The sequence below is a fragment of the Mustela nigripes genome, chromosome 15 (genome assembly GCF_022355385.1).
Source record: "Mustela nigripes isolate SB6536 chromosome 15, MUSNIG.SB6536, whole genome shotgun sequence".
NCBI classification, from domain to species: domain Eukaryota; kingdom Metazoa; phylum Chordata; class Mammalia; order Carnivora; family Mustelidae; genus Mustela; species Mustela nigripes.
Window position 1 is genome coordinate 30,570,685 of NC_081571.1, and position 20,283 is coordinate 30,590,967.

General features: G+C 36.5%; 1 protein-coding gene across 1 annotated transcript in view; it reads right to left on the reverse strand.

The window, feature by feature from the left end:
* Positions 1 to 2,765: 2,765 nt before the first annotated feature.
* The window catches only part of DNAJC15 (DnaJ heat shock protein family (Hsp40) member C15), a 73,346-nt gene continuing 55,828 nt past the window's right edge, over positions 2,766 to 20,283 (reverse strand). The window contains exon 6 of the mRNA XM_059377506.1: positions 2,766 to 2,992. Coding sequence (XP_059233489.1) covers positions 2,922 to 2,992 — 71 coding nt within the window. The 3' untranslated portion in view covers positions 2,766 to 2,921. The remainder of the gene's footprint in view (positions 2,993 to 20,283) is intronic.

Sequence of the window (20,283 nt, forward strand, 5' to 3'; positions counted from 1 at the left end):
TTTACTTATCTTGAGCATATTACGCATTTTAAGAATATACTTATTTTATATCTGTACTGCCTGACATAGTATTTAATATTAACCAAATCACTGAAATGCATTTCAAACCAAATAAAGGGGATGGTCCGAAGACTAAATAAAACTATGTCTTCTGCAATCACCATAGCTTTTTCCTTACTGAACAACTCTCCACCTTTGGCTTTATGCTGGAGATCAGCGCCATCAACTATGGTCTAAATGGCATCCTGTGCTCCCTTTAATTAACAGTCCATTTGACTTACACTTTCTCTGGATCTGGGAAGTAACTGTTTTATTTTTAAAAGGTCTTTTCTGCATTTTCAGATTGCATCTAAGTTGTAAGAATAAACAGAAACTGCAATATCAACAAAGAACTTAATTAAGAAGAATATGCAATAACAGCAAATATTTAAAAGCCATCTTTACTGAGGATAGGTAACCATTCAAATAAGCTTTTTACAGATACTAAGGAGTTGAGTGAGGGTGGGTAGCTTTTAAAAACCCAATTGCACAAGTATAATGCCATTTACAGAATGACTACTGAATTAATATCTACCTAGAGTTGTACTTGTGTCATCTGAAACTACTCTAGTTTACTTGAATTCTATTCTTCTGACAAAATTTTTAAAGCAATGCCTTAACTGATTTGAGTAAGCAGGGGAAAAAATCTAAACCCTGCCCTGCTACATGTTAAAAATGGCTATTAGTTCTTTCACGATCCCCTGTACCCTCTGCCTTTGAGTCTAGGCAGGCTCAGTGCTTATGGGAACCACTACCAGAGCCAGCTTGGGTTTGCAGCTTCTACTTCCTGTTTCTTCACCTTCTCTCATTACACAGCCGCTGTAGTGTGCTGATGCTTCTCTCCACAGCCCTGGGGAGAATCCTATGTGGAGAGCAACTGAGGCTCCTCCTGGCTGATGGCCCTGGTCAACCTCCCAGCCAAAGCCGATACTCACTTGCCAGCAACCTGAAGAGGCTCTTCCACAGTATTTAAAATGTAATTTTAAGATAGTTGAAATATAGTGGTTCAGTTTACCTGGGATGACCCAGGATTTATAAAGGAGTACTGGAAAATGATGCAGCTGGGACTAAGTCACCTGGGTGGCTCAGTCGTTACGTGTCTGCCTTTGGCTCAGGTCCTGATCCCAGAGTCCTGGGATCAAGCCCCACATTGGGCTCTATGCTTGGCAGGAAGCCTGCTTCTCCCTCCTCGCCCACTCCCCCTGCTTGTGTTTCCTCTTTTGCTGTGTCTCTCTCTGTCAAATCAATAACTAAAATGTTTTTAAGAAAAAAAGGAAAGAAAAGAAAAGAAAATGATGTTGTTACTCTGTATCTGAGTCTGTTTTCTCAACTTTGGGACAGTAAAGTGATGATGACTGTGGGCTATTGGAGATAATAATTTCATGCAGTGTAAATTAAAGGGCTGGTCCTTCAAGATTATGTGTCTGTCCATTGTTTCTGAGAAACCCTGTACTCTAATCACACTAATAAGTCCTATTTCTGCTAATTGTGAGTGATCTCAGGAGAAACAACACTGACTCACTAATCATATGATTTATCTCTAAAGCCCAGCTTTCATGGACTTATTCTATGAAGCTCCTCCTTTATGCTCTCAGTTTAAAATATTCTTTTCTTCTTTGCACTTTGTTAGCATATCACCTGTACTTCTCTAATAGTGTGATTTACCTTTTCTCTAAATGTAACTTCTTTGGGGTCATGATCCATGGTTGGTTCACAACTATAACTCTCAGAGGACCCACTACAGAGCCTTACACATTATAGGTGGTCAATAAATATCTGCAGAACGAATAACTGAATAAATACACAGTACTGGAAGGCTGTAATTAAAGACAAATTCCTCGGACTTCTCCTACCACTTTTTCAACTTTTCCTCACTGGGCTCATTTTGCAAATCTTTAATCATTTTAGTAGCTCTCCAAGTTCCCATGCTTCAGTTATAGGGTCTCAAAGAGAGCACAGATCTTTAACAAGTCCTAACCACTATTTTACAAAACACCATTTAGTAAATTTGATTGAGTTTTCAATCTTTTTCTCATGGGATGGCAGTCAGTGTTTGATCTCAAACCCTTACATAGGCAGAGTAGTAAAGTCCTCTAAGGAAACAAGGGATATTGTGAATATTAGTATCAGCAGTAAGAAAATTTCTACTTATTGCTCATAATTCCCACATTACTGATGATGATAACTGGGTGAGGGTGGGGAGCCAAGAGAACTTAGGACTAAAGCAAAAAAACTTCAAATGTATGACTATCACAGAGAAAGGAAAGGAAAAAAAGAAAGATCAATCCTAGAATTTTAAGGTGTTCCTTTAAAAGATAATAAAAAGATAGGGGCATCTGGGTGACTCAATAAGTTAAACATCTGCCTTCAGCTCATGTCACGATTTCAGGGTCCTGGGATCACGCCCCACATCAGGCTCCCTGCTCAGCTCTCCCTCTCCCACTGCTGTTCCCCCTGCTTGTGCTCTCTCTCTCAAATAAATAAAATCCTTAAAAAGAAAGATAATAGGGCGCCTGGGTGGCTCAGTGGGTTAAGCCACTGCCTTCAGCTCAGGTCATGATCTCAGGGTCCTGGGATCGAGTCCCGCATCGGGCTCTCTGCTCAGCAGGGAGCCTGCTTCCTCCTCTCTCTGCCTGCCTCTCCGTCTACTTGTGATCTCTCTCTGTCAAATAAATAAATAAATAAAATCTTAAAAAGAAAGAAAGAAAGAAAGAAAGATAATAAAGATAGATTATTAATCTTTTATTATTATATACCTTAATAGTGGAATAAATGATTGTGGTCAGTACATGTATGAAAATTATGAACACCGTGGTTTAGATTAATTTGGACTTTTTTTATATTCTCTCTTCTTTTCCTTCAGAATGATTCTTAAGTATCGATCAGTGTTTGGTGGTTGCTTCTAATAAGTCTTTTGCTTCATTTATTTTGGTTGCTAAGTAAGGAGATCCACCTGAAAGGACAAAGAAAAAATAAATGGATTAAAACATACTTCATTATTGATATTTTCTAAAGTCTCAAATAAAGAAAAACACTCTTAATTAGAATTCTCTGATACTTTCCCACATATTCATCTTCTTGACAAAATTATTTTATAAGCTAAGTAGAAATCACAATAGCATAAATTAAATTTGTTTAGCAAAGCACTACAGATTCCCAACAATCAAAGATAACCTCTGAAAAAAATAATGAAAGAAAGCTATGATCAGGAATAATTTGAAAAACACTCAAATATTTCACTGGTCAGACGTTGCCATTCAAATACTTGATCAGAGGTTAAGTGGATGGTTAGGTATATAAAATAATGGTCTCACTCCAAAACTTTTTTTCTATAAAGGGAAGAATATTCAACTATGAAGGAAGGTATCTTTCTGAAGGAGGTAAAGCAATTCAAGGGAACTTTCAGAGTCATATCAAGCCTTACATTTACACACACACACACAAAATATTAGAAAATGCAACTTATGTACTATCCAGTTCTAAAAATCATACTTATTCATACAGGTGAATGAACTAATAAATGAAAATAATAAAAATAACATTAAAGGAAATGCTCCCTATTCTCTAAAATGATCCTAATTAGAATACAGTCTTAGATTCACTGTGCCCTAAAATAAAATTACATCAGTTCTTTTTTTAGAATTCTTTGCAATGAATTCTTTCTAATGCAAACAGCAAGATGGAAGGAAACTGAGCTGAATTTTAAATTCAGAATCATCATGAATCACAAACAGAATCTGACATACAAAAATACTAGCCCCAAAAAGTCACATTAAAGCTATTTAAGCATTATATGCCTTCTAACTTCTAGTCCTGAATATTTTCACTGCTTAATGCTTGAGCTAACAATCATATTACGGTTCACCAGTCTCTTTGTGTTTGTTTTTATTTTTTCATTCTCCCCCTGAGTACAAACCATCTATGGCTTGTGAAAACCTCAGAAAACCTCAGTAGCTTACAACAAACCAAAACATATCTAGATAGCACTGGTGTATAAACTGTCCAGACCATAACCAAACCTTTTATTAGTATCATAACACCAACTTATACAGGAAGAAGAAAGCAGGGAAAACAGATCAACAAACACAGTGCTGTTGTAGAAAGGGCAACACTAGAGGAAGCTATATATAGCTTTTTGCCCTTGAGGATCCTACTGACATTTCCATATCAAGATCTCAATTGCTATGAACAGTTATGGGATATATTATGGAGTGTCCTTGACTATATAGCAAGAATTACAAATGAAGTTGATGAAAGTTTCCTTATGCACTTGGTTATGAAATAAATTGATTTCATGATTATCTTTGAAAATAATCTTGAATTAGGTAGTGTCAATCTTGGTAAGATGTTTGAATGTTTAGAGTTTTGTATGTCTTTTTGTCATTTTGTATGTCTTCAACAAATATTAAAATATTAATTGAACTCAAATATAACCTGTAATTGATTGATATGCACTCTGGATATTTAAATCATAGACCATAATATGCTCATTTAGCAGCTAGAAAAAAACAGAGACACTTAAATTAAAAGATGCATTAAAGGGGCGCCTGGGTGGCTCAGTGGGTTAAAGCCTCTGCCTTTGGCTCAGGTCATGATCTCAGGGTCCTGGGATCAAGCCCCACATCGGGATCTCTGCTCAGCAGGGAGCCTGCTTCCTCCTCTCTCTCGCTCGGCCTGCCTCTCTGCCTACTTGTGATCTCTGTCAAATAAATAAATAAAATCTTTTTTAAAAAAAAGTTGCATTAAACACTACATTACTGATGGCAGAGTTACAGAAAAAGAACTGACAATTTAGAATATGGTTGGATTACCACTCACCATCTGTAAGTCAGAGGCACACTGCACTTCCAATTTATGTGCATGGTAGGAACTTTGGTCAGCTCTCATTTTACCCTCATTCTGTCTTCCTAAAACTTGGAAAACTACAACTCCTATATTCTTTTTATTTTTTTTTTTTAAGATTTTTTTTTATTTATTTGACAGACAGACATCACAAGTAGGCAGAGAGGCAGGCAGATAGAGAGTGAGAGAAGGAAGCAGGCTCCCTGCTGAGCAGAGAGCCCGATGTGGGACTCGATCCCAGGACCCCGAGATCATGACCCGAGCTGAAGGCAGCGGCTTAACCCACTGAGCCACCCAGGCGCCCCAACTCCTATATTCTTTACAAGTAGTGTGTGATTCTAATTCGGATCTCTCAGTGAAGGGCAATCTTGCAAGATCTGGAAGGCTCAAGCGATAGCAAGGCTTTCTTGATGGTCCTCTTTGTTCTTGCTGCTATCAGTGAGATCATGGTATGGCAGTGGCAGCAACCGTGCTTCTTGTGCAGCGCTAGTGGCAGTCCACAACGTAGCAGTTTCCCTGACAGAGCAGCTCTAGCATTATTTTGGGAGTCATTTTTGTAGGCCAAGTCTAGAATTTACACCTTCAAACCTTCCAACAATCTGTAAACACTAACTCATTGTATTTAACGCTCTCCTGTTTAGAACATCCAGTTTCTGGCACTGAATCTTGACTGATATAATGATATATAGCCTATATTTAATGGACACAATCTACTTTTGGATCTTTCAATCCTGCTCAGATTTCTTGGGAAAGTCATCTGAATTCCATTTAGTTAGAACACTCACCCTCACACCTGATCTCTATACCACTGTACCTTCACTAAATACTGCCAGAGCTCTTCTGCCTTTGGCTACCATGAACTATTGTTTTAGACCAACCATCCCACTGACACCAACTATAAGAGCTGAAAAAACACGTTAGTAGGAAAGCACTGGAGTTCTACCAAGTCAGCCAGGTCTTGAGGGTCAAGATCTTAGAGATAAGGAAAATGCATTGTAATGAGCGCAACATTCTGCACTATTTATATCCTTCACAGAAATCAGACACAAAATAGAACATACTATACAATTCTGCTTATATGAAATGTTAGAAAAGACATCTCTAGGGGTGCCTAGGTGGCTCAGTCAGTTAAGCATCTGACTCTTGATTTCAGCTCGGGTCATAATCTCAGGAATGTGAGATTAAGACCCACATCGGCCTCTGTACTAGGTTCTGTCTCTCCCTCTCCTTCTGGGCCTCCTTCCCCATTAAAAAAAACAAAAAACAAAAAAACAAAAACAAAAACAAAACAGAAAAAAAACCCCAAATCTATCTAATCAAACCCATAGCTGCAGAACGTAGAATGGTGATTGCCTGAGTTAAGGTTAGGGACTGGCATTGAGTTTTAAAATGTTCTGTATTAATTGTGTTAGTGGTTACTTGGGTGTCTACATTTGTCAAAATCCATCAAACAGTGCATTTAAATAGATATATTTTATTGCATATAAATTATGTCTCAATATAGTTAAGTTAAAAAACATGATAAAGAAACAATCTAAGTAACATACATAAAACACTCCACTCTGCAAGTATAGATTATGCCTTCTTTTAAACTGCATGAGGAACATTTACTGAAGTTGACCATGTGGAAGGTTATAGAGCAAGTCTCAACAAACTCTGAAGACTAAAATCACAACAAGCAGTGCAACATGAAGTGTGTCCCATGGACTAGTGCTGGTTCACAGGTGTTAATGGACCACAACTAGATAGGTTTAGATATTGAGAATAAGTGTTTAAAAATATAGCCATTTGATAAAGTAGTGCATCTCTGTAGAACCTAATAATAAAAAATAAACCTGGGGCTGCTCTTATATATCTTTTTATTTTGATTTTCTAATAAATTAATTTTTATTGTATTTTTTAAAAGTTGCTAGTCCAACATAGATTGGGATCCTAATGCTTGGAAATTAAGCACTATATTTGTAAATAACCCATGCACCAAGGAAAATGTAACAGAAATTAGCATTCAAGAGAATTAACAGAGTTAAAGTTTAGTTCTCTGAAAAAACTGATCAGATTCATAGCAAAGCATTTGAAATTTAAATGAAATAAACTCCAGGAAATGGGGCACCTGGGTGGCTCAGTGGGTTAAAGCCTCTGCCTTTGGCTCAGGTCATGATCCCAGGGTCCTGGGATCGAGCCCCGCATGGAGCTCTCTCCTCAGCAGGGAGCCCGCTTCCTCCTTTCTCTCTCTCTGCCTGCCTCTCTGCCTACTTGAGATCTCTGTCAAATAAATAAAAAAAATCTTAAAAAAAAAAGGAAATAAACTCCAGGAAAAATGTAATATATCAAAACGGATACAAGAAGAAATAGAATACCAAAAGGATACTCTCTTTTTGAGAAAATGGATCTATAATCAAAATCTTCCCACAAACAAAAAGCCTGGTCAGGATGGTTTCATCAGTGAATTTTTCCAAAAACTAAAAGAAAAAAAACCTCCCCCACCCCACATTTCAACTCTTTTTATGAAGCTAGCATCTCTTTGATAACAAACCCTGAGAGAAGTATCATAAGATGAACATCAATGCAAAAACAAACAAAATATTAGCTTATCAAATCAGGCTAAATATCATGACTGAGAATCTAAGACTGGCTTCAACATTAGAAAATGAATTAATGTAATTCACCACATTAATAGAAAAAAGAATAAATATCCTATAATCATCTCAATAGATGTAGAAAACTCAATGCATATTCATAACAAAAACTTTTAGTAAACTAGGAACAGAAGGGAAGTTCTTTTATGTAATAGAAGTCATCAAAAAATATAGCAAACATAAAAATATATATATAGCAAACATACTTAGTAAAATGATGAGACCTTTGGCTCTGAGATCAGCAACAAGAAAAAAGATACCTACTATCATAATTTCTATTTAACATTATATTCAAGGGTCTAGCCATTTTAATAAATGCTCCCCTCCTTTCCCAATTAAAAAAAAATGATTAGAATGAAACTGTCATTCTTCACAAATGACATGACTGAGTATGTAGAAAATCCAAAAGGATCTAAAGACAAAAATCATAGAATTAAATGAATTTAACAAGTTGTTGGATACACAACAGCAAATATACAAACTCAATAGTTATGTCTTAGAAAAAAATGACTATACAATATAAACTTTTGAAACACCACAATCTATAGTAGCATTTAAAAAATTGACGCTTAAGGATAAATTAAACAAATTAAGTATATGACTACAACCCAGAACACGGAAAAGTCTTATTGAAACAAATTAAGGATCCCATACATAAACAGAATGATATGTTTTGCTCCTGGATTGGAAAATTCAATATTGTAAAGATGTCAATTCTCCTGAAATGGATCTACAGATTCATGGCAATCCCGATCATAACCACAGAAGGTTTGTGTATGAATGTGTATGTGTGCACTTGCACATGTTCACATGCAAATCAATACGATAATTCCTACTTTATATTAAAGTGCAAAGGGCCAAACATAGTAAAAAAATCTTAAGTAGGATTTACACTACCAAAAATAAAGATTTGTTATGAAGCTACACAAATTAAAATAGTATGGTATTGGCATAAAGACAAAGAATTTAGCAATCAGAAGAAGAGAGAAAATACAAAAAGGTCTCCATAAGTATCAAGTTACTTGACTTATAACAAAGTAATACTGTAGATCACCAAGTGAAAGAACATTCTTTTCAGTAAATAATGCTGGACCACTTGGATATCTATATTAATATCTCACATGATATACAAAAATTGATTCTAGTTTATTATAAGTATAATTATGCAAGATAATAAAGGTTTCAGAAGTTATCTTCATGACCTTGAGACAGGCAAAATTTTCCTAGGCAAAATAAAACACACTAAGTGTAAAGGAAAAATTGGATAAACTGGAATATATTAAAATTTAAAATTTCTGTACAATGAATGGATACCATTAAGAGGCAAAAGCAAGACACAGAGAGGAGATACCTACAACACAAAGACTCATGTCTAGAATACCAAAATATATGATTTTCTCAGAAGTCAATAAGAAAAGGAGATGACACAACAGAAAAAAATGAATAAATGCAGGATAGTCATACCATGGAATATTATACAGCAATAAAAATGAGGGAATCATTACTACTGCATTCACTGCTACATAAATGAATCTCACAAAGATAATAAATGAAAGAAGACAAATACAGAAGATTGCATACTATATAATTCTACCCACACAAAGTTCAGAAAACAGGCAAAGCTGATCTATGGCAATAAAAGCTAGGACAGTGATCACTTTTAGGGAGTGGGGAATGACAAGAGAGGAGAGGTTTTTTTTTTTTATTAAATATTTTATTTATTTATTTGACAGAGATCACAACTAGGCAGAGAGACAGGTGTGGGGCGGTGCGGGGGGGGGGGGGGAGGAGGCTCCCTGCTAATCAGAAAGCCCAATGCAGGGCTTGATCCCAGGACCCCGAGATCATGACCAGAGCCCAAGGCAGAGGTCCAATCCACTGAGCCACCTAGGCGCCTCATGAGGAGAGGTTTTGTCTGGTTTTCTTAATCTGGGTGATAGCTACATAAATTGGTTCACTTTGTGACAATTCATTGAGTTGTATATTTATGATCTGTGTACCATTATAAATATATATATTTCAATTTTTTAAAGTTTATTAAAAAATTTACTATAAGGGAGCCTGGGTGGCTCAGATGGTTAAGTGTCTGCCTTTGGCTCAGGTCATGATCCCAGGGTCCTGGGATTGAGTCCTGCATCTGGCTCCCTGCTTTGCAAAGAGCCTCCTTCTCCCTCTCCCTCTGCGTCTGCTCTCCCTGCTGGTGCTTTCTCTCTCTCTGTCAAATAAATAAGTAAATAAAATCTTAAAAAAAAATTTACTAAGATATGTTGACTTCCTGCAGTTCAATGACACTATAAATTTATACTTTCCCCAAATCACTGGGGCTCAACAAACCTATGATCAAGACCACGATGATGAGGACAGTGACTAGGCATTAGTCTACTTTTTTATATAATCTCATCCCAGGTTCCCTTCTTCCTGGAGAAGATTGAAATCATGACTGTGATTTATCATTTAAATATGTCTGTTTACCCATTAGATAATAAATACCTTGAAGAGCATTCTTGCCTTAGATATTTATGTATTATCAACACAGTTCTGAGTATACAGATGGGACTTGAGATATTCTTTGTGGAGGAGTAGGAAAAGTGATGAGTCACTATTCCATTATTTTCATGCATCATGTACCAGCTTCACAGAAGTAAAACTACTCCAAAGACTCAGAAAACAGGTAAACAAGAGTGTTACAAGTAGGTGCTTTAAAAAATAAATAAATTCTGCAATACATCTGAGTAAGAAATCTAACCAGCACAAGAGAAAATAAGCAAATATTCTATAAATAACAAGAATTTCAAAGGTAGGTACAATTATTAATAATTAAATGTAACTAATAATAATAGCTATAATTTGATGATAATAATTATATCTAATCAAGTATAATAATTGTTACTAATGTGAGTTTCATAACAAGCACACCAATCTGAGGAATAAGAAGATACAAGTTGCCTTATATCCTTGGGTCTTTCTTAGATCTTTTCATGGGTTTTTATATATTATTTAACTTTGATGATAACTTATGAATATCTACATACCAAATCTGTAAGACAGAAGTAAAAAGTATTATCATTATCATCTACTGTCTGAAGGGTTCTTAAAGGCCACCCACATTTCTTAAAAGAAAGATGGTAAAATCATGTGGAGGCAGACAGTTTGACTTCTGACATGAGGAGTTCCACTGATCTGCTCCCCACTGGAACTGGTGAAAATTATGTAAAAAACCCCAATCACTTAAAACCTCTGAAAATGGTCTTAAAAGTAAAAGTGAAGAAGAAACATCCATTCAAGAAAACCTATGAAAAATTCAGTAAGAAAGGCAGGAAACTGGTATTTGAACCAAAACAGCTTCTTCCTTCTCTCCTCCTAGCTCAGGCACTGGACTGCTGCAGCCAAAAAACAGGGCTCCCTTTCTCCCCAGCTCCTGCACAAAGGACTTTCAGAGGCTCTCCATATTTCCCTTCCTGCTACTAGCTGCCTGACACTGAGGCTAAGTCCTAAGGAAGTGATACAGAAGTTATACCTTAATTGTGGCTCCCTCAGAATACTGGGTCTCAAGAGCCCTTTTCCTAGTCCATCAGGCATGGTAGTCTCACACAGAAGAGGCAAGCCAAGAAGACTACTGCTCCCTGCATTGCATGCTTGGATCCAACAGTGGGGGTTTCACTTGGAGAGAAGACTGCCATAGTTTCCACCCTCTGCTCCAGAGTCCCAGCAGAGATTTTGCCTGTGAAGTACACAGGCCATAAAACAGAGAGCCCCTAATTTCTTTCCAAAGGAACAGAATTCATTTGCAACATAGCATGGAGGGTGCACACAGGGACAAAAAAACAAATGAAAGAAGATTCATGAATCTAGTTAACATATAGCATAGATTATAGGCCAGTTCATAGGACAGAACCAGGGAACAAACAGGCAGAGAGGAGCCCCTCTGGGGTCAGAACAAATATCAAACACTGACCTCAGAAACTGTTCCATCAAAGGAGCAACTATTTGATAGTATTAGTTTGTAGAGAAATTTATATCTCAGGGCATTGTTGAGAATGACTGAGTAACTGGTCAGAAATTAGGTTAGTTTACAGTTGGGTGTGATCAAGAAAAGAGAGGAAGAGTGCCCTACTAGTACCACTGTCATCCCATGGTAAATGATGGCATACCCAAAGCTATACCTCCTTGGGAAACTTGTAAGAAGCTGAATATTTCAAGGTGGGGGTATCGATTTCATTAAAATAATACTGACTGATACTAAACAAATAAAAATAATAAGCCCTCCCTGGGGTGGACAAGTACCCAGAGCTGCTATGACACATAATATAAAATGTTCAGTTTCCAACAAAATATGCAAGGCATGCAATAATAAAGCAAAGTATGACAGTATGAGCCATGCATATGTAATGAAAAAAGCAGCAACAGAAACTACTGTGAAAGTGATCAGATGCATTTATGGGAAAAAAGATTCCAAAATAGTCGTTACAGATCTACAGAACAAAATTTTTTAAAAAACCACTAGAGGTGCTGAAGAGTAGATCTGAACAGGCATAAGAAAGAATTAGTGAACTTGAAGATAGAACAATCGAGATTAAGGAAGCCAAAGATCTAAAAGAAAAAAGTAAGAAAAAAGAACAGAGCCTTAGAAAGATGTGGGACATCATTAAACTCACAAATATACATGTAATGGGAGTACTAGAAGAAGAGGAGAGAAAGAAAATCAAAGAAAACTTTGAAGAAAAAAATAGTTAAAAACTTCCATAGTTTACTGAAAAACAAGAACCTACACATCTAATGAGGTCAACACATTCCAAGTAGGATAAATAAAAAGAAATCTAAAGACACAGTAAATCTAAAAACATAGTAAATCTAAATCATAGTAAAAATGCAGAAAGTCAAAGACAAGGAGAAAATCTATAAAGTAGTGTTAAATTGATTAAATAAAGAAGTCATTAGACTGAAGTGGCTTTAATGCTTTAGTAGCCTATATAACCAAATCAAAACCTAAGGCTGTAAATCCCTTAACATTAAGAAATTGAAACCTGAGGACAACTAATCAAAGTCAACTAGGCTTTTCTAAATAAAGCAAATGCTTAAGCTGCAGCCAATCAAATAATTTGTTTTGCTCCTGCCTCTTCTCTATAAAAACATTTCCCCTAGCTCCTGTCAGTGGAGTGGTTAACCAATTTCAGTTTGGCAATACCCAATTCAAATAGATTTTTTGCTCAAATAAACTCTTAAAAAATTTTTTTAAAGAGGGGTGCCTGCGTGGCTCAGTGTGTTGAGCCTCTGCCTTTGGCTCAGGTCATGATCTCAGGGTCCTGGGATTGAACCCCAAGCAGAGAGCCTGCTTCTCCATCCCCCTCTACCTGCCTCTGCCTACTTGTGATCTCTCTCTCTCTGTCAAATAAATAAATAAAACTAAAAAAAAATTTTTTAAAGAATTTATTTATTTGAGACACAAAGAGAGTACATAATGGGTGGGGTAGAGGGAGAGGAAGAAGCAGAGACCCCAATGAGCAGTCAGTCTGACTTAGAGCTTGATCCCAGAAGCCTGGGATCATGACCTGAGCTAAAGGCAGACACTTAACCTATTAAGCCACCCAGGCACCCCAATCACTTTTAAAAAATCTCAAAAACCATGAAAAACTAATTAATGATATTAAAAAGCTACTTAGAAAACATTCACTCAATGTAAACGTAGTAAAAGGGATTAATAAAGAAGTGAAAAAGACATGAGATATAGAAACAAAAAGTAAATCAGATGTAAATGCAACTATGTTAATAATAATATATGTGAATGGATTAAATAATGTAATCAATCAAAAGTTATCAGATTTGATTTAAAAAACTAGACCCAACTTCATGCTATCTGCCAGAGACACACTTCAGATTAAAAGACAAACAGACTGAAAGTCAAAGGATGCAAAAAGGATGCAAAAAGATGTATCATGAAAAAAAAAATCAATCACAGAGAAACTAGAGTGCATATACTCAAAATAGGCTTTGAAACAAAAAATGTAAATGAGACTTTAAAAGGGACATTTAATAATGATAAAAGGGCCAATTCATTAAGATTTGGCGATTATAGGGGCACCTGGGTGGCTCAGTGGATTGAAGCCTCTGCCTTCGGCTTGGTTTGTGATTCTAGGGTCCTGGGATCAAGCTCCACATCGGGCTCTCTGCTCAGCAGGGGGCCTGCTTCCCTTCCAATCTCTCTGCCTGCCTCTCTGCCTACTTGTGATCTCTGTCAAATAGATAAATAAAATCTTAAAAAAAAAAAAAAAGATTTGGCAATTATAAACATATATGCATCAAACAACAGAGCACAAAAACAAAAACTAAAAGACATAAACAGAGAAAAAAGACAATTCAACAACAAAAATTAATGCTCCACTTTCAATTAATGGACAGAAGATCAACAAGAAAACAAAAACTGCACAACATTTAAACCAACTAGATCTAACAGACATCTATATAATGTCCGTTAATCTATAGAACACTTCACCAAAAAAAACCAGAATATACATTCTTCTCAAGTGCACATGAAACATTCTCCGGGAGAGGCCATGTGCTAGGCTATTAAAGAGACCTAAATAAATTAAAAGGATAGAAATAATACATCATGTTTTCCAAACACAATGGTATAAAATTAGAAATAAAAACAAGGACATAATTAAGAAATAGATTTGTGGGAATTAAACATACTCTTGTAAAATTAACAAGTCAAAAAAGAAATCAAAAGGTAAATCAGAAAGTATTTTAAGGTAAATGATAATGAAGACACAATATATTAAAACTCATGGTGTACAATGAAACCAGTGTCTACAACATGGCAATTACAGCTGTAAGTGCCCACGTTAACAGAGAGATCTTAAATCAATGACCTAACTTCAACCTTAAAACACTAAAAAAGAATAAACCTAAGGCAAGTAAAAGGAAGGAAAGAGGTAAAGTTAAAATGGAAATAAAAGAGATAACAAAAGAAAAAAAAGAAAGAGAGAGAGAGAAATTAACAATCCCCAAAGCTGATTTTTTGGAAAGAATCCTTTAACTTGTTGATCAGCAATACAAACCTTAAGCTTGTTTGGCCAAGAAAAACAACACAGTCAAATTACTAGAATTAGAAACCAATGCCACTATCAACCTTAAAGAAATAAAAAAGACTATGAAAGAATACTAAGAACAACTGCATTTCAACAAATTAGGCAATTTAGATAAAGTGAAGAAATTCCTTGGAAGATACAAATTACTGAAACTTAACTCAATAAGGAACAGACAATTGAAGAGAGCTTTGACAACTTCAGAGACTGAATCAGTAATCAAAAAACTTCGCATAAAGCAAAGGCTGAGCCTAGGTGGTTTACAGAAGAGGAAGAAACACTTCCTAACTCATTTTATAAGGTCCACATTATCTTGACACTAAAACCACAGACATCACAATAAAACTACAGACAAATATTTCTCGAGTATGGATTTAAAAAAAAAAAAAAAACAAAAAACCTCAACAAAATACAAGCAAACTGAATCTAGCCACATTTTAAAAAAATTATACACCAGACCAACTGAAATTCATCCCAGGGATGTGAGGTTGGCTTAACAACCAAAAATCAATTAATGTGATCCATTACATCTACAGAGTAAAAAACAAAAGTAGAAGGGACCTTCCTAACCTGATAAAGGGCATCCATAAAAAACCCCCAGTTATATCATACTAATGGGGTAAAGACTGGATGCTTTTCCCTAGTATCAGAAACAAGATAAGACTATCTGTTCTCACAACTTTTCAATATTGTACTGGAGACTACGCAGGGCAATTAGGTAAGAAAAAGAAATAAAGGGAAAGGAAGAAGTAAAACTACCTCTATTCACAAGTGACACAATAGTCTCCTGAAACCACTAAAAAAGCACTGGAACTAATAAACAAGTTCAGCAAGGTTGCGGGTGATAAGACCAATATTTAAAAATCAGTGATATTCCTATACATTTTCAATGAATAATATAAAAATGAAATTAAGAAAATAATTCTTTTCATACTAGCATCAAAGAGAATAATACACTTAGGAATAAACTTATAAAGTGCAAAACTTATACACTTAGAACTATAAAATTAGTGTTGAAAGAAATGAAATTATCTAAATGAATGGGAAAAATCCCATGTCCATGAATCAATGGCCTAACATGTTAAGATGCATTATTCCCTAAACTGACTTACAGATTCAACACAATCTCTATCAGAATCCAGCTAACTTCTTTGCAAAAATTGACAACCTGATTCTAAAATTCATATGGAATTCCAGGGGACCCAGAATAGCTGAAACAATCCTAAAAAGAAGAATACAGTCAGAGGACTTGTACTGCACAAAATTAAAACTTATTACAAAGATTCCCTAGAGAATTCTACCAAACACTCAAAGAAGAAATAATACCTATTCTTCTGAAGCTGTTTCAAAAAAAAGAAACAGAAGGAAAACTTCCAGACTCTTTAATTACTCTGATACCCAAACCAGACAAAGAACCCACCAAAAGGAGAATTTCAGACCAATATCCCTGATGAATATGGATGCTAAGATTCTCAACAAGATCCTAGCTAATAGGATACAACAGTACATTAAAAAGATTATCCACCATGACCAGGTGGTATTTATCTACGGGATGTAAGTGTGGTTCAACATTTGCAAATCAATCAATGTGACAGAACAAATCAATAAGAGAAGAGAGAAGAACCACATGGTCCTCCCAATTGATGCAGAAAAAGCATTTGACAAGATACAGCATCTGGTCCTGATTAAAACGATTCAAAGTATAGGGATAGAAGGAACATTCCTCAACTTCATAAAATCTATCAATGAAAAACCCACAGAGAATATCACCCTCAATGGGGAAAAGCTGACAGCCTTCCCTTTGAGATCAGGAACACAACAAGGATGCCCACTATCGCCACTCTTGTTCAATATAGTACTAGAAGTCCTTGTAACAGCAATTAGACAACAAAAGGAAATAAAAGGTATTCAAACTGGCAATGAAGAAGTCAAACTCTCTCTCTTCACAGATGAGATGATACTTTGTATGGGAAACCCAAAAGACTCCATCCCCAAACTACTAGAACTCATAGAGCAATTCAGTAATGTGGCAGGATACAAAGTCAATGTACAGAAATCAGTTGCTTTCTTATAGACTAATAATGAAAATACAGAAAGAGAAATCAGAGAATCAATTCCATTTACTATAGCACCAAGAACCATAAGATACCTGGGAATAAACCCAATCAAAGAGGTAAAGGATCTGTACTCAAGTAATTACAGAACACTTATGAAAGAAATTGAAGAAGACACAAAAAGATGGAAGACCATTCCATGTTCATGGATTGGAAGAATAAACATTGTTAAAATGTCTATACTGCCTAGAGCTATCTATACTTTCAATGCCATCCTGATCAAAATTCCACTAGCATTTTTCAAAGAACTGGAACAAACAATCCTAAAATGTGTATGGAACTAGAAGAGACCCCAAATTTCTAAGGAAATGCTGAAAAAGAAAAACAAAACTGGGGGCATCACATTGCCTGATTTCAAGCTTTGCTATGAAGCTGTGATCACCAAGACAGCATGGTACTAGCATAAAAACAGACACCGAGACCAGTGGAACAGAGTAGAGAGCCCAGATATGGACCCTCAACTCTATGGTCAAATAATCTTTGACAAAGCAGGAAAAAATATACAGGGGAAAAAAACAGTCTCTTCAATAAATGGTGCTGGGAAAATTGGACAGCAATGTGTAGAAGAATGAAACTCGACCATTCTCTTACACCATACACAAAGATAAACTCGAAATGGATAAAATACCTCAACGTGAGGCAGGAATCTATCAAAATCCTAAGGAGGACATAGGTAGTAACCTCTTCGACATTAGCCACAGCAATTTTTTTCATATATGTCTCCAAAGGCAAAGGAAACAAAAGTGAAAATGAACTTTTGGGACTTCATCAAGATCAAAAGCTCCTGCACAGCAAAGGAAACAGTCAACAAAACGAAAAGGCAACCCACGGAATAGGAGAAGATATTCACAAATGACACTACAGACAAAGGGCTAATATCTAAGATCTATAAAGAACTCCTCAAATTCAACACACACAAAACAGATAATCACATCAAAAAATGGGCAGAAGACTGTGAACGGACACTTCTCCAAAGAAGACATACAAATGGCCAATAGATCAAAAAATGTTCATCATCATTAGCCATCAGGGAGTTTCAAATCAAAACCACATTGAGATACTACCTTACACCAGTTAGAATGGCCAAAATCAACAAGACAGTAAACAAGTGTTGGAGAGGATGTGGAGAAAGGGGAAACCTCTTACACTATTGGTGGGAATGCAAGTTGGTGCAGCCAATTTGGAGAACAGTGTGGAGATTCCTTAAGAAATTAAAAACAGAGCTTCCCTATGACCCTGCAATTGCACTACTGGGTATTTACCCCAAAGATACAGATGTAGTGAAAAGAAGGGCCATCTGTACCCCAATGTTTATAGCAACAATGGCCACAGTTGCCAAACTGTAGAAAGAACCAAGATGCCCTTCAATGGATGAATAGATAAAGAAGATATGGTCCATACATACAATGGAGTATTATGCCTCCATGAGAAAGGATGAATACCTAACTTTTGTATCAACATGGATGGGACTGGAGGAGATTATGCCGAGTGAAATAAGTCAAGCAGAGAGAATCAATTATATGGTTTCACTTACTTGTGGAGCATAAGGAATAACACAGAGTATGTTGGGAGATGAAGAGAAGTGGGTTGGGGAAATTGGAGGGGGAGATGAACCATGACAGACTGTGGACTCAGAGAAACAAACTGGGGGTTTTGGAGGGGAGGGGAGTGGGGGGTTGGGTGAGCTTGGTGGTGGGTATTACGGAGGGCACGTACTGCCTGGAGCACTGGGTGTGGTGCATAAACAATGAGTTCTGGAACACTGAAAAGAAATAAAATTTAAAAAAGAGAGAGAGAGGAAAAAAAAGCAAAAGTCACCAAAGATAGTGTGGTACTGGGAGAAGGACAAACATGCGGGTAAGTGAAATAGAACTGGGGATTAGGAGAAGGGAGAAGGGGAGGGGATAGGGAAAGGAGGCTTTGGCTAAAGGATATGGGGTTCCTTTGTGAGGTAATGAAAATAGTCTAATCAACAGTGGTGACGGCTGCACATATCTGTAAATATATCAGAAACGTCTGAATTGTACACTTTAAAGGATGAATCACATGGTACATGAATTATATATCAACATAGAGGTTTAAAAAAACAATCATGTAGAGACAGGAGAATTTGAAGAAAACTTTGAATCTTGATTCAGTTTATCAGGCGTCGAGAATCACTGAAACATAGAGTTGGAAGAGTCTTAAAGGGTTCTACACCTCATTACCCAATAAATGAACACTTCCTATGATATCCCTAACAAATTGTCCTCCAGCAGTTCTCAATCTCAAGTTTACTTCACTGCTCTGTCTGAACATCTCTTCTTCCACTGCTGTGGCTGCAGTGCCTAGAACAGGGCCTGGCTCCCAGAAGGTACTCCATAATAACTAGCTGACTGATATCTTTTGAAGGGGAACTAATATAACTCCAACTATAAGAACAGTCTTCCACATCGAGGTCCAATATTCACACTGCTCATGGTCTCGTCTCAGTAAACATACTTCTGTCCTCACAAAGGCATAGAAGAGAGACTCCACACATATGTGCAACATTTTAAATATTAGATGTTACAAAGAAGCCCTGCAAGATTCTCATTATAGTGAGGTTTCTTGTTCTTTACTGCTTTGGCCAAAAACCTAAGCCATTCTTCCTTACTTTTTTCTTATCCCCAATCCATCAACTTCGTTGGTTTCACTTTTTACTTTTTTTTTTTTTTTTTTAAGATTTTATTTATTTATTTGACAGAGAGAAATCACAAGTAGGCAGAGCGGCAGGCAGAGAGAGGGGGAAGCAGGGTCCCTGATGAGCAGAGAGCCTGATGCGGGGCTTGATCCCAGGACCCCCGAGACCATGACCTGAGCTGAAGGCAGAGGCTTAACCCACTCAGCTACCCAGGTGCCCCTCGCTGGCTTCACTTTCAAACTGTATCATCAAGTAGACTGTTCTTTACCTCTTTCATCACAAAAATCCTCTAAACCAGTATCATTCTTTCTTGGGTTACAGTATTCTCTACTAACTTCCTTGCTTCTACTCTGGACTCCCCTATTTTTTCCATACCTAAGTAGTCTAATTATTATAAATCAAATAACATCATGCCTGTCACACTTAAAAATAAAAGCCAAAATTCTTAGTATAGCTTGCAAGCTACTCCATCATTTAACCCTGGATATCCTATCTAATCATACGTCCTGTCATTCCTTCCTTTGCTCATTATACTCTGGGCAATCTCCTTACAATTTCATAACATACAGTATGCTCTTTGTATTTGATATTCTTTCTGCCTAAAATACTCTTTCTTCATATTTTTGTATAACTTACTCTTTCAGGTCTCTGCTCAAATATTATCTCCTCACAGAGAATTTCTAAGATGCTCTAAGTAATACTGCAGTTACAAGAGGCAGCTGCCTCTCTCTAGCTGCCAATCTCTATTCCCCCTACTTCATTTTTCTTAAAAGCACGTACCATCATGGGACATTTTCTTTATTAGTCTTTTTTGCATAACAAACTATCCCAAGACTTAGTGGTTAAAAACAGTGGTTTTTTTTATTCTCACTATTCAATGGATTAAGCTGGGTGGTTCTTCTGGG